This window comes from Chelonoidis abingdonii, chromosome 17, assembly GCF_003597395.2.
Source record: "Chelonoidis abingdonii isolate Lonesome George chromosome 17, CheloAbing_2.0, whole genome shotgun sequence".
Lineage (NCBI taxonomy): Eukaryota > Metazoa > Chordata > Testudines > Testudinidae > Chelonoidis > Chelonoidis abingdonii.
In genome coordinates, this window is record NC_133785.1 from 23,275,642 (window position 1) to 23,300,361 (window position 24,720).

Sequence of the window (24,720 nt, forward strand, 5' to 3'; positions counted from 1 at the left end):
AGAGAACGTGGCAGTGAGGCAGAGCAGGTTCTGGAAAATTTCCTGTAACTCACTAGTCCTGCTGCTGTTGCCAACCAAGGTACTCTGCTACCTTGGAAAGCCTTTAAGCTCCTATTGCTACTGATTTCCCATAAGAAAAGCAGTGTCAGAGTGCACAAGGTACTTCCTCTGTGAAAGAGATGTTGCCAAATCCATTTTAGGATTATAGTGACTTTTATTAAAAGGTGCTGATGAAAGTTGGAGAACTTCTTTGCCAGTTGTGAGAATGAACTGTGTTAGCATTGATGTGCTTGTCTTCCAGTTCCTAAATGTAATTTCTTTAGTGAACTGAACTTCTGACCTCCCTGTACAGTGTACGCTGTTCTTTGAAATACATTACGAACTCTCATATATGAGGCCTTAAACCTCTGGTTACTTTTTTTAACCTCAACAAAATAGGTTAACTTTATTAATAGGCTAATATACATATACTCATTTCCTTTTAAGATAAGAGCAATTGCACTGGGGAAAGGGATTGAATACTGAGATTCGTACAGGTCAGTACTCTGATGGGTTTTCTCTGTAATAGTAATGCTTTCCTTAAATGTAAGGAGTTAATTTTGGTCATGGCGACTTACATCATTTCTGCGTTTCTTAAAGAAATGAGGAAACACAAGTGAACCGCAGAGTGGAGAAAAGGTTGCAGTGATACACATTCAAAAGGGCTTGTATTCCTGTCTAGAAAATCCTAAAACCTGGAACCAGCTTAGAAAAGTCCCTTTCATAGGTGAAAGGCAACTGTAAAAAAATTTTGGAGAAGACTTCAGTGATGTTGCGGATATTCTGTGGAAGCAGATGTGTTTTTGAACAGAAACAGAAGCTTTCTGAAGCAGAGATGATATAATGGAAGCCACGAGAGAGCTATTTGTTAGATGCCTGAGACAATCATGGGAGGAAAGAAAGGTCTACCATGCCAAGGGAAGAAGGAGATGGACTGAGAAGACCTACATTGCCACATCCTATGGCAGCAGCTGGTTTACATACTTATGGGGCTTAATGAATTTCCAGTTTGCATTAGGGATGTCTGTGAAGGGCACATAACCTCACTGAATTTAAGTTTTATTTCTTTCACTCATTCTTGTGGGAGAATTTGTGATCCAGAGATGAATTGGAAGGTCTACTCCTAGAGTTAGTGAGATTATTTTTGACATGGTGAGGGTGGGAAAAGAGAAAATACACCTTTGCGACAGTATTGTATTACAAATACCCATAATTTAAAGAAAAGTATTTGAACAATACTTTTTAGCCATGGATTAAAAATAAACAACACTTGTCTGGGTGAATTTTATTTTTTTTACATAGAAAAAGGGAGTTAATTTCAATTCGGCTGCAGATTTTTGATTTAAAAAGGCTCATAGAAAAGTACTAGTTTTGTGTGAGAAATTTAAAAAAGAAAGTTTCCCCAAATTTCCCATGAAAATTTCTTTTATGACACACTGAAAAACAAATTTTTACTGAAATCATAACTTATTTTTGGTTTCAGGGTTTTCATAGGAAACAAAATAGAAAATGTCAACAATGAACATTTTCAGCAAAATCTTCTTTTTAGTTGAAAAAATTTTTTGACAAATTTTTTGACCAGGTCTAATGATTATTCATTCAGAAGATAATTCTTACATGAACTTAAGAGGCAGAAAAAATGTAAAGTTGTCTAAGGAGACTAAAATCTGAATTTTTCTAGTTAGTTAATAGATTTGTTGGAATATTGTGCTTTCACCTGGATGTTGTCTTCCTTATTTCCTGTTTTTCTCTTGGTTCACCTTAGGGATTTATTTTGTAGCACTGAATAGTGGGAACGGCAAAAGAAGCACAAGTTGGTGAAGAATTTACCACAGAGTTGATGCATTTGTCTGTGTGAGATTTATTGTGCTAACCAAAGGGTAATGGGGAGCCTCATAAAAGGAGTAAGATAGCAAGTGATTGTTTTTGTTCTTTGCTCCTCTTTTTAATTATGTTTAGTTATGGGAAACAAATATGGCTATGGGCTATTGGGTTTTTTTTTCCTTTTTTTTTTTAAAGCTGACCTCTGCTTGACAGTCAATGAGGAGTTTGGATTCATAAATGATGGCAGGATATATTGTTCATTTTGTGTGTCTGTCTCCTGAGGAAGGTCCATGGATGCAATTAGATTGGATTGAATTTTTTAAAAAATGTTAAATTGCACCATTCCAATAGTTGAGCTTGCACTTTCTCTCTAGTGACAAATGGATTTTTTTTTATTAGAATTTAACTTTTCAGGGAACAAGCAGTGCTGACCTGGATCCATTATGATATTGAATCCTAAACCTTAATTTGTTTTGATTGCTTTGATGAATCAATATAAATTTTACAGTTCACAGTGGTTTAATAGTCTTCGCCTTTGTGACTTCAGGTTTCTCAGCATAGAGCTGGATCGGTAGACCTAAAACAGTAGTATCTTACTAACCTGGGAAGCATGTTAAACAGCCTTGAAAAAAACATTTCACCGGGGGGGAAAAGGAGTACTTGTAGTGCATCAATACTGAATACTGTTCCATACTGACCTTTGTGGTTACTGTGAATTTCCATAATCACTTTCTAATATGAATATTTTTGTGTGATGACTGTCAGGTTGCAGGAAGTGTCTTGAGGCATAGAATAGGAATATGCATCATAAAATATTTTAATTGAAATTGGAAAGGTGACCTCAAATGCTTTGTATTAGTGCAAGTACTGAATTTTGAGCCAACGTTATATTTGGAAGATTATATACGGGCTTGTTTACATAGTCCATTAGTGCATGCCAAAGAGATTCTAGTGTGAAACAGGACTGTATCTGTGTGCACTAGAAAACTTTTAATGTGTGCCAGCAATGTCTACGTGGGCCAGTTAGTGTCATGCTAGTGTACGCTAGAATTTACACCCCTCCAGTGCAGATTAATGCGCTGTGTAGACAATTCCTCAGTAATACCTTCCTTTGCAAGTCTCTGCAGTAGAATTGTATCAGATTCATTAAAAGAATAAGTGTATTGTTTTCCATTTTTCCAATTTTATAAATAATTTGTGCTCTATCTTCTTTCTATTGTGTGTACACAGGACAGCTATAGTTGACTATTCCTAAGCTCTTTTCTGAGATGTCTTCTGAGACTCTTGTAATTTTCCAATTTGCCTTTTTAAGCAGAAGTTTTCCAGCCTTATATAGAAAGTATGTGCAGAAGTATTCAGCTGTTTACTGAGGACAAGAAGAGTGAGGGTGGGGAAATATGCCAGGCCCATTTTGTACTCACTCATGTGGTGCTAAGACTTCCTGGGATATATCCCATGATTCATAGAGCTTCAGGAAGCTGAACTGCTCTATGAACTCTTCTTAGTGAATTATGAGAGAACTTGTCTGTCTTTCTGGGCACAGAGTAGAAGGGGGTATCGTGGAAAGGTATTGGAGGACTAGCAGCACTGAAGTGGTTGCGTTTATACTACAGAGTGGCCATATTAGCAGCTGACAAGTTGTGCTGAGCTATGCTGCTGTGTGAGCCAGCCAATTCAAGCAAAAAGCACCACAGTCATGAGTTACGGGTTTTTGTGTGTGGATGGGACTGAATTAAGGGTGACGCTAGACTTATTACTTAAGTTAACTTGGCAATGAAGACGAGCCCTTACTGTGCATAGGATAGACAATGGCTAAAAGGAGAGTAGCCTCCCTTCGTGGAAATACAATGGCTAGAAAGCATGGGAACAACTGGTCTCAGATACACTGCAGTAACTACTGGTAGTTGATTTTTGGACACCTAATGAGAGTTTGGAGGGCAGTAGGGAAACAAAGGGTGAGAGTGTTTCCGCAGTCGCCTCCATGTGTGGGTAGATTGCTGAAGGAGCCTAAGTGCTATGATAGGCCATAGAAAAGCCTAATTGGAGCTATGTGTGAAATGATGATGATGGGCTGTAATTGCTGGTGAAAAACACAGTGTTCTTACTGTGTACAACTATGATTGTTTCTCTCGCCCACATGTGGTTTAGTGTGTGGAAAGGATGGTTATTCATCCTTGATGTGTGGAAAGGGATGTGCATGTAGCTTTAAGGGGCTGGGGACTGATTGGCTCTGTCCTGATGTATAAAGAGCAGTGTCATTAAGCTGTGCACGTGTTTAGTGCTAGCTGTGGACAGGGCAGTTCATCAGAGAGGAAACAAAATGGGTGCCTTGGAGGCCTTCTGAATAAAGTATGAGAAGCATATGGCAAAGCAGCTGTGGTCCTTAAGACAGAAATCTGTTCTGTTAGTGGGGAGTCTTGCTTAATTTTAATGTGGTGGTGGTATGTATGATACTTGCCACAAAAAGCTCTCTCAGCTGATGTGTGCAAGAACAGAAACCACCTTGTTTGCTTCAAGACTACCAGTCTCTCCTGTATGTTGTTCTCAGGCATGCAAGAGAATGAATGCATCACTGGGATACACAGTTTACGTTTACATATTTTTGAGACTGGGCTTACAGTTCTGTAAGTAATCCCTTCATCAGTTTTATGTGATCTCGAAATGACATGCAGGAGCTAGGAGACTGCTTGTGAGGTGACTGCAGTTGTAAAAACGAAAGTATCTGCAGTAGTCATTCGTTCATGGCCTATCTTGGCAGTTCCTCTGTAGCCAAAGATGACTCCAGAGGGAATATTGCCTGCATGTGGACTGTGCTCATCCAGCTCTTACGGCCCCATTTTATAATACGCAGGGCCGGTTTCTGTCCTGCAGTGGCTTGTGCAAGACACCCTTTCCTACTCTCTCCTCCTCTTCCTCCCCCCCCCAAAAAGAAAACCCCTCTCAAGTGCCTGGCTTTCAAATGTGCCAAGCACCTGCAGCATATATTGATTTCAGTTAGAGCCCAGGTGCTCAGCATTTTTAATAAATATTGTGTGCTACAAAATTCAAATATTTCTCTTAAACAGGCCTTTAGGAAAGGAAAATGCTGCTATTGCAAGCATATTTTGGAAAATGCTGAATAAAAGCTTATGCTCCAAGATCAGAGTGTGCATGGGCATGGAAAGGAATAACCATAATAATTCTAAAAAGTTTTAGGGCCCAATCCTGCAAATTCTTCTGTTTGAGCTTAATTTCAAGCCCATGTTGTCCCCCATCCTGCAAACCTAATAAGATTGATGTGGGCCTATGAATGTTTGCGAACTGCCCACTGTGTGCTGTGACTCCTGCCCCACCAGGTGGATGTAGACGGCTCTGAATTGGTATAGTTCCATAGCACAGGTGTATATGAGAGATTGAGGGCTCATCTTCATTACCACACAATATGTCAGTGCTGCTGCAGTGCATCTGGTGAAGACATGCTACGTAATTACTCCCTCTCAACAACATGCGGAAGCTATGTTATCAGGAGAGCGTCTCTGCCGACATAGTGTAAGTCAATGTAATTTATGTCACACAGGGGGGTGGTTTTTCACATTCTTGAGAGGCGTAAGTTACACTGACCTAAGCAGTAGCGTAGATAAGCCCTAAGAAGCTGCTTTGGGTGGGGACTCTTTTTGGGGACTGCATCCTATGTTCTACATGATCTCCCTGCAACTGACTGGAGGAGAGGGAATTTTGGGGGGAAGGGCAGGCTACATGCCAATTCACTGGATGTTTTTTGGGGCAATTGAGTGCTCCCCTTTGGGGGCAATTGCAGCCCTGAGGATAATTTTGTGGCTAAAGAACAGCCTTTCCCCAGCCTTCTTGGATTTCACCAGCTCACAGCCTGATTATTTGGACCATGGTTTAGGGACAAAATTTACCACTCTTTGAATGAGGCATGAAAACGAATTGTGGATCTTGGAGGGTAAAATGGACGGCTGTTGATGCTGCCCTTATGTCTTAACAGTGTAGAACTGCATCATTGGCAGTAAGAACAGTGGTTTCCAAACTAATCAGAAATATGAACTTGGGTTGATGTGGTTTAAAAAAAGCGTGTCTGCCTTAGAGCTTGTCTTCACTACAACAATTAGCTGGAGTTAGCACTGTAAAGTTACTTCACTTGAGCTCTTCTAGCTCAAGAGAGATTAGCCAACTGGGAAGCAACACTCAAGTCACACAGAGTGATTTGATAAATAGTTGATGGGTGGTTGTAATTCAACCTGCTGCGTCTCTACTTCATTGTTAATGAGAGCATAAGCTTCTCTGGAGCTTCAGCCCATGCCTCCTGATAGGCCAGTCAGCTTAAACTTCAGGCACCACTTAACTTGAGCGATAGATTTGTGTGTCTGGATAGGAATTGGGTTGGGGCAAAACTTGAGTTATACGTTGAGCTAGGCAGGCAGTGAAGACAAACCCTTATTCTAATAGCAGTCAGCTGGGTGAAGGTGATCAGTGAATTTGCGTATCACATAAACAGAAACATTATTTGGTTTGAACTGAAAATGATCATTCTTTATATATGTGGTAAAGAGAGAACTACCTCCCCCACCCCAACGGTGATGGTCGTGTTTTCTAGTCAAGAATACTTGTTATCCAGGAGAGGATATAAAACCTCCTCTCCCCTCCCCCATCTTTCCCATATCGGTAATTGCCACTTGAAAGTGCTGTAATTTTTTATATAGATGTACACTTTCAGGAGAATTTGTATGTGTGGGTTATAAATACCATGCCATACATTTATAGCGGTCCCATGTAATTGTTCTCTAGGAGGCTTAACTCATTTTCCTCTCCTGAATTCTTATTTGGAAGCAGTGAGTTCTCACCCACTTCTCTTTATTTGCTATCTCATTGTCACGGTGCCAGTACACCCCATCACCCCGGGGGGGGAGGGGGGCAAAGGCATGGTAGCCCAGTGGTAAAGTCAGTATGGCTGCCTTCAGCCTCAGGGCTGCATGGTTCAATGGCTGGTGTTCAGTAATACTCCCCCTGGGCTGTAGGGAAGCATGGCCCAAGGGCCAGAGTCAGTAGGACTCCCTTGGGCTGTGGGGAAGTGTGGCCCAAGGGGTAGAGTCAGTAGGAGGGGATTTGATGGCCCCCCCCCAAAGTGGGTGGCTGGGGTAGGGGGACCGAGGCCCTCCTTGCTTCACTGGGTCCCAGTCCAGGGCCCTGGTAGTGGTGAATGGTTTCACCATTAAGTCAGCATGGATTCTGCCCACAATACTCCGACTGCTGCAGGGACACTGGCTAGTTCCTCCCTGGGCTACTTCCTACCCCGACTCCTTTAGTTGAAGTTGGGGTGTCTTTGGGGTCTCCTCAGGTGGTGGCTGCATCTTCCTAGGCATCCACAGGTACCTGGGCATCTGCCTGGGTCTCAGAATCTCTTGGTCCCATGGTCCAGGATGCTGGCTGCTCCTTGGCTGGAGACAGTAGGGTGCCTCCTTCCTCCTCAGTGGTCAGCCCAGACTGAGCTAGGCTGTTCCCTTTTATATTGTAGCAGCAGTTGGAGCACGCCCAGCAGGGTTGAGGGGACATGGCTTCCGCTGCTCAGAGTGCTGCCTTAACCCCTTCTGCTCCAGTGTGGGGCAAGTGCACACCATTGCACTCATAAACACTTGTGCTCGGGAAATGTGCTTATGCTCACTGGGATCCAGGATCTCCTGATATAGCAAAAGTACACCACAAGTTCCTTCTTATATGATTTAATTTGGTTTTGCTTTTATTTACCTTGTGCATCTTAGATGGTGCTCTGTACAAGTTTTCCCAGGTATTGTATGACATTAAACCTATGCCTATTGCCATTGGGTGCCTAGACAGGGCAAGCTGTTTACATGGAACCGTAGGTATATATGCCAATTTACAGACAAAAGAGAAATTCACTGCGCTAAAGAATTTATAATCTAAATTAGACATAACATAGGAAGATGGCAATAAACAAAGAGTAGGAGGGATGCAGACGTAAGGGTTAAAACAGTGAAAGGTTGTGAGATGTTGATTATTTACAGATCTTGTTGGCTCCTCTTTATACCTTTAAAACTAAAGACCATACACATTCTCAAACTAAGGTTTCCCAGTTATGAGGCTGTAACCTTTTAGATAGGGTAATATGCTGCTGTGTTAAAATTATAAAACATCATAGATAATTTAGCTGAGGGTAAAAGTTGTTCTTAATTTGTAGTTATATACACTTTGCATTGTTTGCAATTTCAAATGCAATCTTACTGTGTCAAACCAGTACTTACCACTTGAATCAGTTTCTAGGTGAAATTTACAAATCTGGGTGTGACAGAAAGTGAGTATTACCATTAGTTATATGAAAACAACGAGGAGTCTGCTGGCACCTTAAAGACTATCAGATTTATTTGGCATAAGCTTTCTTCAATTGCATCTGAAGAAGTGGGGTTTTTTACCCACGAAAGTTTATGCCCAAATAAATCTGTTAGTCTTTAAGGTGCCACCGACACCTTGCTGCTTTTGTGGATACAGGCTAACATGGGTACCCCTCTGATACTTGGCATTAGTTATATGGTAGCCTTGTATCTGGCCTTTCTGCCTTCTGGGTTTGGAGCAGGGTGGGGAAACGGCAGGCTGGATCCGGCCTATCAGGGCTTTGATCCGGCCTGCGGGATTGCCATCCCCATGGTGCCACGGGCCCTACACCACTCTTGGAAGCAGCCGGCATCACATCCCTGGGGAACAGGGTATGTGTCTGTGTGCGGGCAGAGGGCTCCATGCGCTGCCCTTGCTTGTGGGCACCACCCCCCACAGCTCCCATTGCCCGCGATACCCCATTCCCGGCCAGTGAGAGCTTTGGGGGAGGTACCCACAGATGAAGGCAGCACACGGAACCCTCTGCTCTGCCCTGCCCTCCACCCAAGGGCTGCAGAGATGTGCTGGCCACTTCTGGGAGTGGTGCGGTGTCAGGACAGGCAGGGAGCCTGCTTTAGCCCTGCAGTGTGCCGCTGCCACCCTGGAGCTGCTCAAGGTAAGTAGCGCTGGACCGGAGCTCGCACTCATAACCCCTCCTGCACCTTAACCCCCTGCCCTGAGCCCCCTGCTGCACCCTGAACCTCTCCTGCAGCCTAACCCTCTGCTGCACCCCTCCTGCACTCCAACCCCCGACTGCTCCCCTCCTCCACTTCAACACCCTGCCCTGAGCCCCCTCCTGCACTCCGCACCCCCTCCGTCACCCCAACCCCCGCCCTTAGCTCCCTCATACACCCTGCACCCCTCCTCTGTCCCAACCCCTTGCCCTGTGCCCCTTCCTGCATACCACACCCCTTCCCATACCTCACACTCCCTCCTGCATCCCAACCTCTGCCCCAGCCCTACTTTCATGGCCCTACATGCAATTTCCCCGCCCAGATGTGACCCTCGGGCCAAAAAGTTTGCCCACCCCTGGTTTGGAGGAACAAATGAAACTGCAGTATAATCCTAGTTGTCAAAACCACTTGGAGCAACTATTGTCAGAACCACTAGGGATAATTTGAAGTTGGGATAACTGGGATTCAGTAGACGGGAAGAAAGGTGGTGGCAGTTAATAATACAGAAAGCTTCAAGTACGGTAGTGTTGGTTCAGGTAAATGGGGCTATATTGTATTTACAACCAAACATACTAGTGACTTTTCATTAGATTTTGGCATTGTGTTTGGTATGTTGTTTGGTTCATCACACACAAACTATAGCCACTAGATGTCACCACACAGCTAAATGTAGCTGTGGTATGTTGTCAAAAAAAATTTGACTCAGAAAATCCCATTGTGTGACTTTTGTGGTCTTTCTGGAATTTAGTAACAGTGTTTTGATTCTCCCACAAAATAAGTGTAGACTGACCTGATCCATTTGTGTTTTGGTAGACAAGTTAAAATATAGTAGTCATAGCATGGATGTCTGAATTGTAAAGGTGTAAAGTTCTTTCTATTGTGTGTAGTCCAAAGTTTGGTTACCGATGTCTTTAAAAAGTCTGTTTTCAGTCTTCATTTTCTAATGCAACATGAGAGAGAACTCTGAGAATGTAATTGATTGATTGATTGATTGTTCACAGTTCAGTTTGGGTAATTGATGTAATTTTGTGAGAATCTTGCAAGTTAATTTTGAAGAATAAATTTTTTTAATGCAGTACGATTTGTGAAGTGGTGTTAGTATTTCAGGAGAGCAAAAGAGTTTATACAAGCTTCTTTTTCTGTCTTAAGAAAACATGTGTTTCTCTTAGACAGGTTTTATAGTTAATATAGAATTTTATCCCATTTTATTGATAGAGAAACTAGGTTTTTGTATTTATTTTTTAGAAGCAATTTGTGTTCTTCTCCCAGCCCCAATCATTGTCCCTTGCATTGATGCCTACTTTATGTCAGAACACATTTTTAGGGTAGGAGCTGGAGTTAACAAAAACTGCATACAGGATAGTTGTCTGTACATTAGTATCTCTTTAGCTGTATTTATGTAGGATCATTGACCTATTGTTCTAGTCACTGTACACTGAGATACAAGATGATCCCTTTCCAGTAGAGTTTATAGTCTTAGTAAGATGAGACACTACAAGCTGTAGGCAGGTATGTTGATCTTTATATTTATATTTTACTCTTTTCCTAATATTTATCACTCCAAAGTTTGGTGAGTCGGTAAGCTGATCAGAAGAGTGAATTTAATTCAGACATCTGTCAACCATGGACTGGAACCTTTCCAAACTGTAAAGAAATATAATTCTGTCTCAATTATTTTTTTAAATAGTAAACTACCTTGTTTTGTTGAGGGAATGTGACATCTCTGATATGAAACAATGAGCTGAAAAGATAGGAGAAATAGATTCAGCTCTATCAAGTAAGAAAACTGAGTTATGGGCCACTAGGTAATCTTTTAGATATTTCACCAATAAGAACATATTAGACGTTTTTTATCATCTGCAGTAACATGTGAGAGCTGATCTGTGTTACAAAGCCAAATGAATATCTTTTCTGATCTATTTTATGTTATCTAAACTGCACGTAGTTTAGTTTGCTGCAGTGGAGGGAATGGTACCTGCTCGACTTCTGTAGAAAAGAACAATTTGATAAGACTGTTTGCTGTAATTACGTATTTATGGTCGATTTTGAAGAAATGTGCATTTTATGTGACAGTAAGACAAACACCTTGCCCTGACCTTCTTTTCTTGCCCCCCCATTCCGCTCACCTCTTCCCCGAAAATTGTGCCGTTGGCAAGACACACTGATGGCATGTTTTGTGCCTAAATATTTATGGATAATAGGTGTCTAATTTCTTTTCATCTTTGATGTAGGATGTAGCAGTCCACCATATGACAAATTTCTAAAATTTCAGCATATTACTCTTAATTTGAAGATTGCTGTACAGTGAGTGATCTGCACCTGTCTTGTCCTGTTCTCCCATCTGTGAATTATAATATTCTTTTGTTGATGCCTAAGGCTTTAAATGGATATACTGTCTCATAGTTTTCTGATCTTTTAGGATGAAATTAACCCCCCATGTAAGCTTCTAACAAGGAGTATAAAGTGAATCATAAAGACACTGCACAAGGTGAATTTCGCTCTTTATATTCAGAACCAGCTAGTTGTGGTTTTTCCTGAATTTAGTCCTGTGACAATAGTAGCTAGAGTTTTCTGTTATTGCATGTCTGTCATGGAATAACAATCCTTTCACCCATAGAAACTTACAGACCACATTTGTTTGAGAGCAGACAGCAAAACATGTGTTGTTGCCACAGTTAATTGCTCTTGACTCTTGTTTTGTGCTTTTGAAGTTCACCGTGCCTTGGGGCTATTGTAAATGTGAATTTGCCAGTGTAAGGTTGAATTTTGTAATGCATAAAAATCAGAATGAGAGCTCTCGGTTTTCTGTATGTTTCTTAAATAGTTGTTGCAATTATATCAATGGTACATGGGCTAACAGGTTCAGTGTGAGTGTAACTGTGATCCTTAAATTAATGTGGTCCTTAAATTAATGTAAGAGCCATTGACTAGTAGTATTGCAGATTCACCTGGTGGTAGAAGTATGAATTTAAAAACAACCAACCAACCAAAGGATCTTGTGCAGTTGCTGCACCTTAAACAACTAATAAAAATAGTCTGTCTAGTTGGTTTAGTATAAGAATGTTTTGAATTGGACATTGTTACTTGTTCTTTCTTTAATGGGAACTTTCTGTTGAGTGAACAGTCAGAATCTTTACCAAGGAGGAGAAATCCTCAAGTAATGCAGAGGATAAATATAGAGAGGAAACTGTGCTAGTACAAATGGTGTGATGACATTCACAGTTTCTTGAGTTACTGATGCAGAATGCCAGTACTCATAGGCTTATATTTGTCACTTGAAAATACTAATCCTTCCATTTAAAGGATTGGAACAGTTGTATGCTGTTTACTTTGATATAATGTAACATTGCCAGCCAGTTTGATAAATTTTAAAAATGTAACTTGCTTGCCTTCCTCTTGTTTTTGCAAAAAACCCAACTCAAACAATCTTTTCCCTTCCAGACTTAATACCATTTCTCCCCCTTTATTTTTATAATAAATTATGATGCATTTGTGTTGTCTCTAGTGACATTCTTCTCTTTTTATCCTTTTATCTTTCTTTCCTACCTCATATTCTCTACTTATTCCATTATATTTTATTTCTTCTTTACTATGGCACCCTCAAAATATCTGTTGCATTCACTGTTTTCTTGACCTGCAGCAGCACTTGGGTTGGGGGAGAGGCGCTTTGCCCCGCTGCAGCAGCCCTGGGGCTGGGGCCGGGGGAGAGGCGCCTCGCCCCACAGCAGCCCTGCATGCCCCAAACTCCGCTATCACTACCCCTCACCTCAACCCACTGCCCCCACCTATTCCCCATCTCATCCCACTGCGATCTTCGAGGGCTAGCTGTGGCCACCCCTCTGAGTGCAGTGTGCACATCTGTGCGGCTTTCCTAATTAAGTGTGCTGCCCTTTGTGGCTTCCTGTGGCCTTCCTTCAGTTTTTCAGGTAGTTGCAAAATAGATACCTTTGTCCACTACTCTATATTTCTTTAGCCTCAATTGATGAGTTATTGTCTACAAGTAGCACCAGTGGCTGCCTCTGCTACTATTCAAAACTTTCCCAATCTTAAACAGAATGAAATTCACCTGATTCTTGTTAGTTTCACTGTTGCCCTTAGGGGGTGTAATATTTATATTGCTTCTCTCTAAGAAGTGCAGCACAAAAACAAGCAGCTCTGAGATGGTGGTAGGGGCCAATGAGATCCTTCATATAACGTAAGACAGCCCTGTGGACTACCATAGCCTGTTCGCAACTTCCTATGGTCAGAGTGCCACCCAGAATTTCAGCAGTACTGTGTGTTGTGGACACCCCCTGTACTGGGGATTGAAGTGTGGTGGCCTCATTGGGCAACATAAGCTCATTGTGCAAACCTGTGTCAGGAAGAAGTTTCCCAAGGCCAGCTCTGGAATGCTAATGAACATGTTAATTTTCTTCAGCAGCACGAAAGGCCTATAGTAGCAAGGAGGGTCTTTCCCAGGGTTCTTTAACAGTTTTCGCTTAAGAGTTTTTGCTGTGCTTTAGCTTCACAGAGTTCTGAGCTGCCACAGAGGCACTAGCTCTGTCTGTAGATTTAGGAAGGTAGCACTGTGGTTACACTTGATTAATGTTTAGTAAGTTCTCTTTGCTGGAAGAGCTGGATACTTCTTCTTTGTAATGAATTCTTTGATTCTTCTGAACCCTTGAATGAGAGTGCTTCCTATTTTACATGAGGAGGTGGATTTCTCAAGCTGTGCCTTGTTAACAGGTAGGGGAATGACAAAGAATTGGAACTAGAGCTTAGGAAGCTTCCCTGCTTCCTGGGGGGGAAGGGATAGCTCAGTGGTTTGAGCATTGGCCTGCGAAACCCAGGGTTGTGAATTCAACCGTCGAGGGGGCCACTTAGGGATCTGGGGCAAAAGCAGTACTTGGTCCTGGTAGTGAAGACAGGGGGCTGAACTCAATGACCCTTCAGGGTCCCTTCCAGTTCTAGGAGATACGTGTATCTCCATTATTATTATTTTTTTTTACTCTCTTTACTCCCTGCTTTTTTACCAAAGAAGGGTAGAGGGAAGGCTATCAGAGGGACACAATAATAATATTATGTTTATCTAATTATATGTTTACCTTTTGGATATTTCTAGGCAGCAACTGTTCAAGTTTGTCTTGGATTCACCACCAGTTTCTCCTTCAACAAACTATACCAAATATTCTACTGGCAAAGGTCATGCTGTGGGTTCCATAGTTGGTTCAGCTTTAAAACAAGAGAAACAACTTATAGACCATTTCTTGATAAAGGAAAACACTCAGACCCCTAAAAAGACATCTGTAGCTGCTGAGGTGGAATATAAAGGTTGCAACAATGAACAAGAAACAGATAATATATGTTGTAGTTCTGCAGAGACTCACGATGTGGTCAGTGAAGGGATGGCAGCCACAAGTCCCGAAGGCATGAGAAATCCTGAGAAACCCTCTACATCTGTAATGAAAGTAGTTACAAAAGGTGAGTTGTCTATGTTGTCTTTCTCATTCCATGCTTCAGTTTGCTGTATTCACCAAAGTCTTCTACCCTGTTTGTTGCCAATATCAGATATACACTGCTTGCCTTAATTATTTTTTATTAATTAATTAAAATGCTTAATTAATCTTTCTGTATTACTTTGAGATGAAAGGTACAAATATTTACATTCTGCTGTGTTTAACTGGGATGTGCTTCATCCAGAGGGCTGCATTATTGGGACATCTTTGGGTTTGTCTACACTGCAAGTAAAAACCCATGGCTGGCCCATGCCAGCTGACTTGGGCTTGTGTGGCTTGGGCTAAGGGGCTGCTTAATTTCAGTCTAGTTGTTCAGGCTTGGACAGGAGTCTGACTCTAGGGCCTCTTGAGGTGGGAGGGCCTCAGAGCTCAGGCTGTAGCCAGAGCCCAAATATTTATACCACAGTTAAACAACCCATTAATCTGAGCCTCATGAACCCAAGGCAGCTGGCACAGGACAGCTGCGGTGTCTGTCTGAAGTGTAGACATACCCTTTGAGGGTACTGAAACGGTATTGGCGGCTGCTGCTTAATCAGGATGATGTTGCATTAAAAACATACTTCATGGGGGCACTTGGGCCAGCACCAAATGATTAAAATGTAATTCAGCTCTAAGAAAGGTATTAGTAAAAACAAATGTTTTTTTAAGGCACTTTAGGATTACATAGCAAACTAACTCAGTTACAAATGATTGTTTTTCTTAAGATGTTTGCTGTCTAATCACTATGTTCTTTCTGGCTCTCACAGCCTTGCTCATCCTGACCCAAGTGAAGTGTATTAAAGGTATAGTTATAATGGAGTTGAGAGATACATGTATAGGTACATTGTTTATTTGCTGTTGCATTTTAGTTAACAATTCTGTTGATATGCTGTCCAGAAAAAGATACTTCAGCCTGCTGTAGGTCTGTGTCCTCTGTAGTGCTAAGAAAAGTACAAATTAGTATTTTCAACATTCAGAATAAATGAAATTTGCTAAAATAAAACAGTGGAATCTTCTTAATTTTGACATCCTTGTGGTACCTTATTGTCATGATTAAAGAACAAAATGGAAATAACTATATTGTGCAAGTGTAAAAATGTGACTATTATCGCATCTTTATTTCTTCTTTTAAATCTCTATTTGACAATTTATTAGTAAGGCTACAATTTAGTCTCGGGTAATTTTAGTAAAAGTCATGGACAGGTCATGGGCAATAAACAAAAAATCACCGCCAGTGACCTGTCTGACTTTTATTAAAAACACTCCTAACTAAATTGTAGGTGCTGGAAGAGAGGGGGCTGCTGCTGCCTTGCGGGGGTGCGCTGGCAGTTGCTGCTGCTCCTTGGGGCTGGGGAGTGGCCCAGTGCTCCGCCGTTGCTTCCAGCGCTCCTCCAGTCAAGGAATTCGTGACTTCCGGGACCTCCGTGAAAGACTTGCATACTTAGTTACGAGTAGATTAACACTCACAAGTCTGTACCTATTCATCAGCTTGCTAATCACCACTTAAATATGCCCTTATGGTCAGAAAAGTGTCTATGTAAAAATATTATCCACATACCCAGATGATCTGCTACTTGGCATTGTGCATCATATTTGCTCACTGAAACCAGCTGTAAGGTCTTTCTGTATAGTATACTCCTTGTTTGTTCTTTAGTAAATGAAGATTTCAGAGCTACCATTTTTATGATTGATGGCAAAACCAGCATTCTTTACATACATTATTCCAACAAATGTAATCTAGTTGGCCAAACGATATTAGAAAGATTCTCTTGCCAGCACCTGCTGAGTCTAAAGTTATTACAAAGGAGAATATTATTTCTGATGGCCATGTTGGGAGTTGAACCATAAATTTCAGATATAATAATAGGCTGTGTAGAGTTGTTTGTTGTACTTCTGTCTTGGCTAAGGTATTTCTGATTTGAAATACTGATTCAGGGGCCAGTGGGTACTACAAAAGTGTGATCATACAATTATCTTTGAGTTTCACAAGGTTTTTGTAAAGTGTTAGTCGAAGTCTCAGCATCAAATTTCTTTACAAGAAACAGTATTACAGGGACATCAAGAATTAATTTTCGTGTTTAAAACTGACCCTGTTTGTATTAGCACAGTGATGATGATGTTTGAAGAATCTCACTCTCAAATTATGCCTTAATAATTACTGAGTAGAGAGGTTTTATACATAGTGAATGACCACATAAGGGCAAGCATATTAAAAGAATAAAAGGTTTTAGTGACATCTGTGCAGATCTCAATGTTCCTTTTTACAAATACATGCTTAGGGGAACATAAATACATGAAGAGTTCATTTAAGATGATCTCTGCTGTAGGTGGAGGAGGGAGCATGTGTTACATGCAGAGCAGGAGATTTTGGGTCAGTTCTCGGTTATGCTGTAAAACCATGGCTAAGTCACATAACCTCTCTATGCCTCGGTTACCCATACAAAAAATGAGGTTAATACTTGTCTTTGTTGCAGGGCTCCTGTAAGGCACAGTTTAATTAATGAATATATGAAAGTAGTCCTTTTGAAATCCTTGGATTAAGGAAATGCTACATGAGTATGAAGTATTGGCATATCTTATTATTCATCAGAATTTAAGAACAGTTTCCTTAGTGGGAGTTGAAATAATTCAAACTACATAAACTCACAGTAACGCACAATTACAGTTGCATAGAAGCCCAAATATTGTTACCCCTATATTTGCAGTGTTCATTAGCTAATATCTCATAACAAACATATGAAACATTTAAGCTGTGACAGGGTAGAGGATGCTGCTCAAAATATTGAAAAAGGTAGGAATCAATGTTTAAGAAATGGAAATGATTACCTTTTTAGTATTTGTCTGGGTGGTTGTACCAAATTTCTAAAAAGAAAAACTAGAATTCTGTGTTTGACTTTCCGTAAATAACTATTGTATTTTTCATATGAAAATATTTGGCTTTGCTGTAAGTAATAAATAACCTTTTAAAAATCCATCAACTTGCCCTTCATTTTATTTTCAGTGGATTGTCCTGTGTGTGGGGTTGCTATTCCAGAGCAGTATATAAACAGACACCTAGATAGTTGTTTGACGAGAGATGAGAAGAAAGACAGTCTCAGAAGGTAAGAAACTTAAATTTAAGAACTTGTATGTGAATTTGACCAGTTGCCGCTACTGTTATAATAATGAACTGTCTTGCTTCTCTGTTACGTGCTATGGACGTCGAAGCTGCTATGTAAATAATGACAGTGATGATTTTCTTCTCTCAACATGATACATTCGGTGCCAACCTTATTTCTTTTCTTGTAATTGAGTCAAAGTTTTATAATGGTAGGAAATTTGGTTAAATTTTATAGGTTTTATGGTGAGTATGGTCTTGTATGTTAGTGTCTCTGTAATTCTGTTCATTGAAATTCTATTAGATGGGTTTTCTCTTCATTTTTTCAGTGATGAAAAGGGGCCCTTGCTTCAAATTTTCCTCTTTAAAGCTCTGATATTGAGCCAAAAAGCAGGTGTTCCCAAGCTCTCAAGTTAAAAAGTAAAATGTACAATCTCCTGCTTTTAAGGGAGGGGTCTCAGTTGGATGGGGCACAGCTTGCTCTTTAAGGCCCTGATGCTGCAAAGACTTGTGCGCATGCTTTACTTTATGCATGCATCCCAGGGCCAGTGTTCTGTTACAGGTACCGTCCTAATGATGTCCCACTTCTGCCCTATTCGCATCAGTGATGTGGAGTCTTCTCCCTCATTGTTGTCAATTATCTAAATTGAGCAGGAATATTATCTTCCACTGCTACAGATCATTGAGCCATGCAGAAATTTCGCTGTGTGCATCCTTTACATTCTAATTGTATTTCCAGAATCCTCTGACCTGTCTCCACTCTCCCTCTTGCTGAGTCCAGTGCTGTGACAGTTTTCCAACCATAGAATGCTAGGTATGGCTCCGTCCAGAGACATTTTCAAACAGTGCCTTGTTTTTGCCAGAGGACAATACAAGTGCTTCCTCCTCGTCCAATTTCTGAGCACTGTTTCCAGACCTTGCTGTTCCAGGATCGAACCCTGGATCTCTGACACATGCTATTGTGCCAGCAGTGAAAGTGATTTTATGTCTGCTTTATTCAGTGCAGGTTTAAACTGGTGTTCTGCATTCTCATGCTTACTACAACAAAATCTACAAGCTGAAGTGTTTGCAAGTGAATAATGGCATGAAAACGTTGGAACTGAGTTGAAAGACTTTGGCCTGGTCTACACTATGTGTTTAAACCGATTTTAGCAGCGTTAAACCGATTTAACGCTACACCCGTCCACACAACAAGGCCCTTTATATCGATATAAAGGGCTCTTTAAACTGGTTTCTGTACTCCTCCCTGACGAGAGGAGTAGCGCTGAAATCGGTATTACCATATTGGATTAGGGTTAGTGTGGCCGCAAATTGACGGTATTGGCTCCGGTGTCTCGCAAGTGCACCACGTGTGACACTCTGGAAAGCATCTGAACTCAGAGCAGTGGCAGGCAGAAGGAAAGCCCGCAAACTTTTGAATTTATTCCGTTTGCCAGCGTGGAGCTCTGATCAGCACGGGTGGTATGCAGTCCAAATCCAAAAAGAGCTCAGCATGGACGTGCAGGAGATACTGATCTGATCGATATATAGGGAGACAAATCTGTTTATCAGAGCTCGTACAGAGACGAAATGCAAGCATTTTAAAAATCTCCAGGCTGTGATGAAGGTCACAGCACAGTGCTCTGTGACGGAACAGAAAGCAAAGATCAAATGATCTCAGGAGGGAGGGAGGGGGTACATGAGACTCAGCTATCCGGCATCCGAAAGTATTTGCATTCTGGCTGAGCTCCACAATGCCTCTGGGTCAAACACATTGTCGGGTGTTCAGGGTAGCGTTAATTTACTCCCTCCCCCCCCAAGAAAAGGGAAAAAAATCATTTTGACTTTTTCATGTCACATATGTCAACTGCATGCGCGTAGACATGCAGGGCAATGAACAGCAGCATCCTCTCCTTCCTTCTCCGTGGCAGAAGGCGTAACAAAAGACGATAGTCGCTTGTATCATCCATGAATGCTCCTGCTGCTCAAGGTGAGTGGTGGAGGCCCTCGTAAAAATAGAATGATCCTGATATCCCAGTAGATGGTACAGAATGGCTGGTAACTGTCTTATATAGAAACTGGGCTGAGCTCCATCAGCCCCTCCTTTCATGTGAAAGAAAGCTTCTGTACTGCCTGACTATATAGCAGCGGATGCTGCTCCTTCCCTGCACCGTTTAATGTCCTGCTGACTATCATAGCAAGCTGGAGGATTCTCCCTCATTTTCTCACTAACAAGTCAGTGTTTTAGCTGCATTCTATTACTTCATAACAAATGGAGACATGCACGGTACACCAGAGGTTGGGGGAGGGAAGCACGGGTGGTGTTGCAAGGACCCTAGACTGCATGTAGTCAATCATTTCTGGGATTTGACACGAGCGCTTGGCTCTCTGTTCTTGTGTACTGGTCTGTAGTAACTTGACATATTCTAGCAGCACGACTCTATTTGTTACTAAAGAGGGATTGACTCAGGGAGTTATTCCATTTTTCTTTGTGCCCCGGCAACCTCAGCCAGGCACCCATACAGCAGCAGACGTACAGAATATGAAAGCAGTCATTCATGCCAGTTTACAATGGATGGGCAGACGTGCAGAACAACTGATAACCGTTCTGCTATTGCAAAGGCAATGAATTGCTGCTGTGTAGCGCTGCAGTATTGTCTGTTAGCAACATCCAGTGACATACGTACAGTAAAAAAAAAAAAAAAAAAAAAAAAAAAAAGCTAGAGGCTCCATTGCGTGCTATGCATCTCCAGGCAATCAGGAAAAAGGGCGGAAATGATTGTCGCGTGTGTCTATGGAGGAGGAAATGAGTGACAACATTTGCCAGAATCACGCCGGAAACTGTTTTGCAACCATCATGCATTGGGGTCTAAATCCAGAATTCCAATGGGCGGGGGAGACTGCGGGAACTATGGGATAGCTACGGGATAGCTACCCACAGTGCAACGCTCCAGAAATCGATGCTAGCCTTGGACCATGGACGCACACCACCGAATTAATGTGCTTAGTGTGGCCGTGTGCACTCGACTTTATACAATCTGTTTTACAAAACTGGTTTATGTAAAATCGGAATAATCCCGTATTGTAGACATACCCTTTGTGCTCTATTCTGCTGCTCATTTGAGATTGTTGTCACTGTTTTCTCCTGTCTTCTTTGACAAATGAGAAAATGGGCTAAATTTTCATTTTGTTTGCTTAGATCCAAGATTTTAAATACAGAACTCTTGTGGTTTTCAAGAGAACAGCGAATTGTGTGTTTTAATGTGTCCGTTGCCATCCAGAAGACAATGACAGACAATCGTAACCAGTCTTATTGCCACAGGAATGTACTGTGCAGCTCCAAAAAGGTGCTAATCTTACTATTTTGACAGGTTGTTGACCTTTAGTTAATTCTTTTAGTTGCAGTTGTTAAGTGCTCATGGCACGTGCATAATTGAAACACACTTTCCGTTTAGAATATAAAGAATTTAAACTTTTTTGTATAATATGATTTATTTTCATCTAGACTTCTCAGAGTTTAAAAGAGTATCCAAGAAGGTATTAGTCATGCGGGATTACTTACTGTGGAATTAAGCGTGACCTTGGAAATATTTTTATTTTTTGCAATAACACTTTAGATTTCTGTAGCACTTGGTATGTTTTTAGTTCCTTTCTGAGGAATTAGTGCTTTGTCTTAAATTAAGGGCATATTGAATGCTGTATTAAGAAGTGACATTTCAGTGAGGCTAGTTATTTAGTTCCAAATTGCACACAGGATATTGATAATTATAGGTAAGCATAACTTTAGAAATTTAGAATTTTTTTTAAACAAAACATCCGTGGAGGTCTAACATTCTGGTGAAATAGCTGGCATTATCATGCAGCCCTGTGCTCTCCTCTCCTCCCCCATTCTCAGTCCACTAGGTCATGCAGCCTGTTCGTTACAATAGGTGTTAAATCTTTTCAAAGTTCTGCAAAAGTTTAATTCAACGGAAAGTTTGTTCCCCAATAGAATCTTAAACATCTCTTTTCTTGAAAACAATTGGGAGGAAATGCATCTTTTTGCGAGATGTGCTACAGTGATTACAAGAGATTAAAGTAAAGTAATTAGGGTTGTCATAAAAACGTAATTTTAAATTTGTTTTCAGTATTATGAGCTAAAATTGTTTGGAAAATGCACTTTTTTCAAATAAAAAGTAAACTATCTTTTACTCTAGAGGTAGAAAGCTGTTACCTAATGTATAAGTAGAGAGCCATAGTAAAATTTCTGGAAGGGGATTGTTCTGCTTCAGAAAAGAAAAACATCTGTAACTGTTATCTTCTTGTATCACTAGCACACAATTATTTATTTAAATTGAAGATTAGCTAGGAATTAATATGGGTCACTAGCCAAATCTAATCAGCTCAGATACAAATTTCACCATTAAGGTAACCTGAGGATACATTTGCAGTTTTGTGCATTCTCTGTCTCCAAGACTGAGTAGAGTGAATGTTACACTCATTCAAAAATGTAAATGTTACACTGAGCCTTCCGTTTTCTATTATTTCCTGTAATAAAGGCATTTCCCCTGTGCTACAGCAGAATGGATGTCTTCACATTCTTATTTCACACTAAGCAATGGCAGGAAGTGGAGTTCTTTGTAGGAGGTAATTAATTGGGAGAGCACTATTCATTTTCTTAATATAATTTATTAGGTGGCATCTACAAATTTGCTTTTAGGATAGTTATTTGACGTTTTTTTCCTTGGGGTATATCTTTCAGGAAACTGGAAAGTTTTCTAACACAAATCTACGTTGTGACCTTTAAAATCTCAATAACTATGCAATTACAGCACAGCCAGTATTTGGATGGAAAATCTAGGAGCTGAATTCCCTCTAAGTCCATGCTGAACCTAGGCCTCAGGGTAGCAACTGATATGAACTTGAAATCTTCACCCATTATAGCTATTAAAGACCCTATGGTGCTTGTTACAAGAAATGGAGATGTTCACCCCAAATTCCTGAGCAAATTTATACTAGAGTAATTGTATTCAGTATATTTAAAATTCCCTCCTAGCTTTAGATGGGTAAGGTGTTCTCACTTCACAGGAATGTTACTGTAGGTACTGCATTGCACCCTCGAGGTAGCAACATTTCAATGGTGGGTCATGTGATTCTTACATGTAAAGTGCTTTGAGATCCTTCTGGATGAAAAGCACTATAGAATTATAAGTTATTGCTTGGTTTCCTGCTATACAAGACAGAATTTCTTGGTTTTTCATTGGTTTAGTTTTTCTCCTGCAGTTCTGGTCACAAAAGGAAGTCCCTGCCTAAAGTCGTTTACAACTTACTTTCTGACCGTGATTTGAAGAGGAAGCTAAAGGAACATGGGCTGTCTATCCAAGGAACCAGGCAACAGCTCATTAAAAGACATCAAGAATTTGTGCATATGCATAATGCTCAGTGTGATTCTTTAAATCCCAAATCAGGTAGGATGGCAAAGCTATAATGTTTTCTCCTAGAGTTCCTAATACATCTTATGAAATTATCTCTCTTTCTCTATCCTATGAGAAACTGAATTAGCTGTCAGAATAGAAGCAAGACAGTTTGGGGCCTTGTGGGAGAACATGGAGATTAAGAGAATTTGCATTAATCATATAACATGTGACCTATGAAGCTAAAATGACAAAATTAGTTGACACACATACTGGGAGAGCATCCAGCACAAACAATTTGTAACTTAACTTTATTAAAAAAAAAACCTCTTCTCTTCCACTGTGATAAAATCCTCTGACACTTCCTGGTTTGCTCAATGAATTCCAAAATGTTTTGTGGCGCTACTGATACTGCATGTGAATAATGATGTTGGGGTGTCTCCAGTTTAAATTCTTTGGGTCATCAGTATCAAGCTAGGAAATATCAGAGGATTTTAAGAATGCTAGGGGAATTTCTGTGTTGAATTTCTCCTTATCTTGTTCAGTTGGGCATTCTGTATATATAGTTGGGTTTATCTTCAATTGTAGTCTTATAAAGAGGAGATGATGTGGAGTGTGTGAAATTAATGAGTAAGAAAGTGCATTGCTATGGAGATTTTTTCCCCCCAATCAATATAGATATGTGGCTTTGCTGCAGTATAATTAACTAACTGTAACCATAGATCTCTCTAAACAGTTGCCTTTTCTTTGTTGGGAAATGGAACTCGTTCTAACATCTAGTGAAATTACAGGGTAAATATTCTTTAAGCTACAAACCACTGTTTGTCTGATGTGGGTTGCATTCTCCTTAGCTTGTGCCATCTGGAGGACATGAATGAAATGCAGCCAAGCCTTCTAATCTCTGTAAGGGCATGTTGGCTCTCTTGGATTTCTTCTGGCTTTATAGGCAACATGACCTTTGTCGTTTCTGAGTAGTGCATGTGAGTTAGAGGGAAGCAACTGTATCTGTTACATATACAAAACAATTGGCACAATGGTATAGAAAGAATTTAGTGTAGTTCAAGCCCCAAAGATAACTCAAAAAAAAAAAAAAATCTCTTGATATAATTTATAAAAAGTTACTTCTTACGTCTTTTTTTTCAAGACTGACTGCTGTCACACATTTAATTTCTGTTTTTATTATACTTATACAATTGAATCTACTTAATTATATATTATTATTTTGTTACTGTAGTGCCTAGGGTCCAATGTGCTGTGTGCCGTACAAAGACAGAACAAAAAGATAGTTCCTGCCCCAAACAGTTCATAATCTAAAGTTTATAAGGGGGGCAGTGGCACTCCTGCCCCCAGCTGTTTTATGACTGGCTTCTCAGTCCTGAAAATGTTTTTACCTGAAACTATTAATCCAATTTGTGTCATTCATGAATAATTTCAGTGCCCTGAAAAATGCATTTTTTGATCAATTTACTTTTCAGTTTGCCCAAAATCATGCAGGTATCCTGTGGCAGAGCCAGGAATGGAGCCCATATTCCATGATTGATCTATGCGTTAATTACCAAATCGTCCATCCATCCTTTGAAAATGAAAACACAGTTACTTGCCCCATATATAGAAAGTGAAGAAGCAAAAAACTATTGGTATACTTTTCTTATAGAGAAGAATGACGTTATCCTAAAGAGCTTGGCTACACTGGAGAGTTGCAGCGCTGGTGATGGGGTTACAGTGCTGCAACTTACTCTGTGTCCACACTTGCAAGGCACAGCCAGCGCTGCAACTCCCTAGCTGCAGCGCTGGCTGTACACCTGGTCTGCTTGGGGTGTAACGATTGCAGCGCTGGTGATGCAGCGCTGCTC

The 24,720-nt window shown here is 40.7% G+C and overlaps 1 protein-coding gene across 10 annotated transcripts in view; it reads left to right on the plus strand.

Annotated features, from left to right (window-relative positions):
- Nucleotides 1–24,720, plus strand: part of RAD18 (RAD18 E3 ubiquitin protein ligase) — a 155,271-nt gene that overhangs the window by 29,219 nt on the left and 101,332 nt on the right. For all 10 annotated transcript variants that reach the window (XM_032784211.2, XM_032784214.2, XM_032784212.2 and 7 more), the window contains exons 5-7: nt 14,026–14,384; nt 17,400–17,499; nt 22,737–22,921. In XM_032784211.2, the coding sequence (XP_032640102.1) occupies nt 14,026–14,384; nt 17,400–17,499; nt 22,737–22,921 (644 nt within the window). The remainder of the gene's footprint in view (nt 1–14,025; nt 14,385–17,399; nt 17,500–22,736; nt 22,922–24,720) is intronic.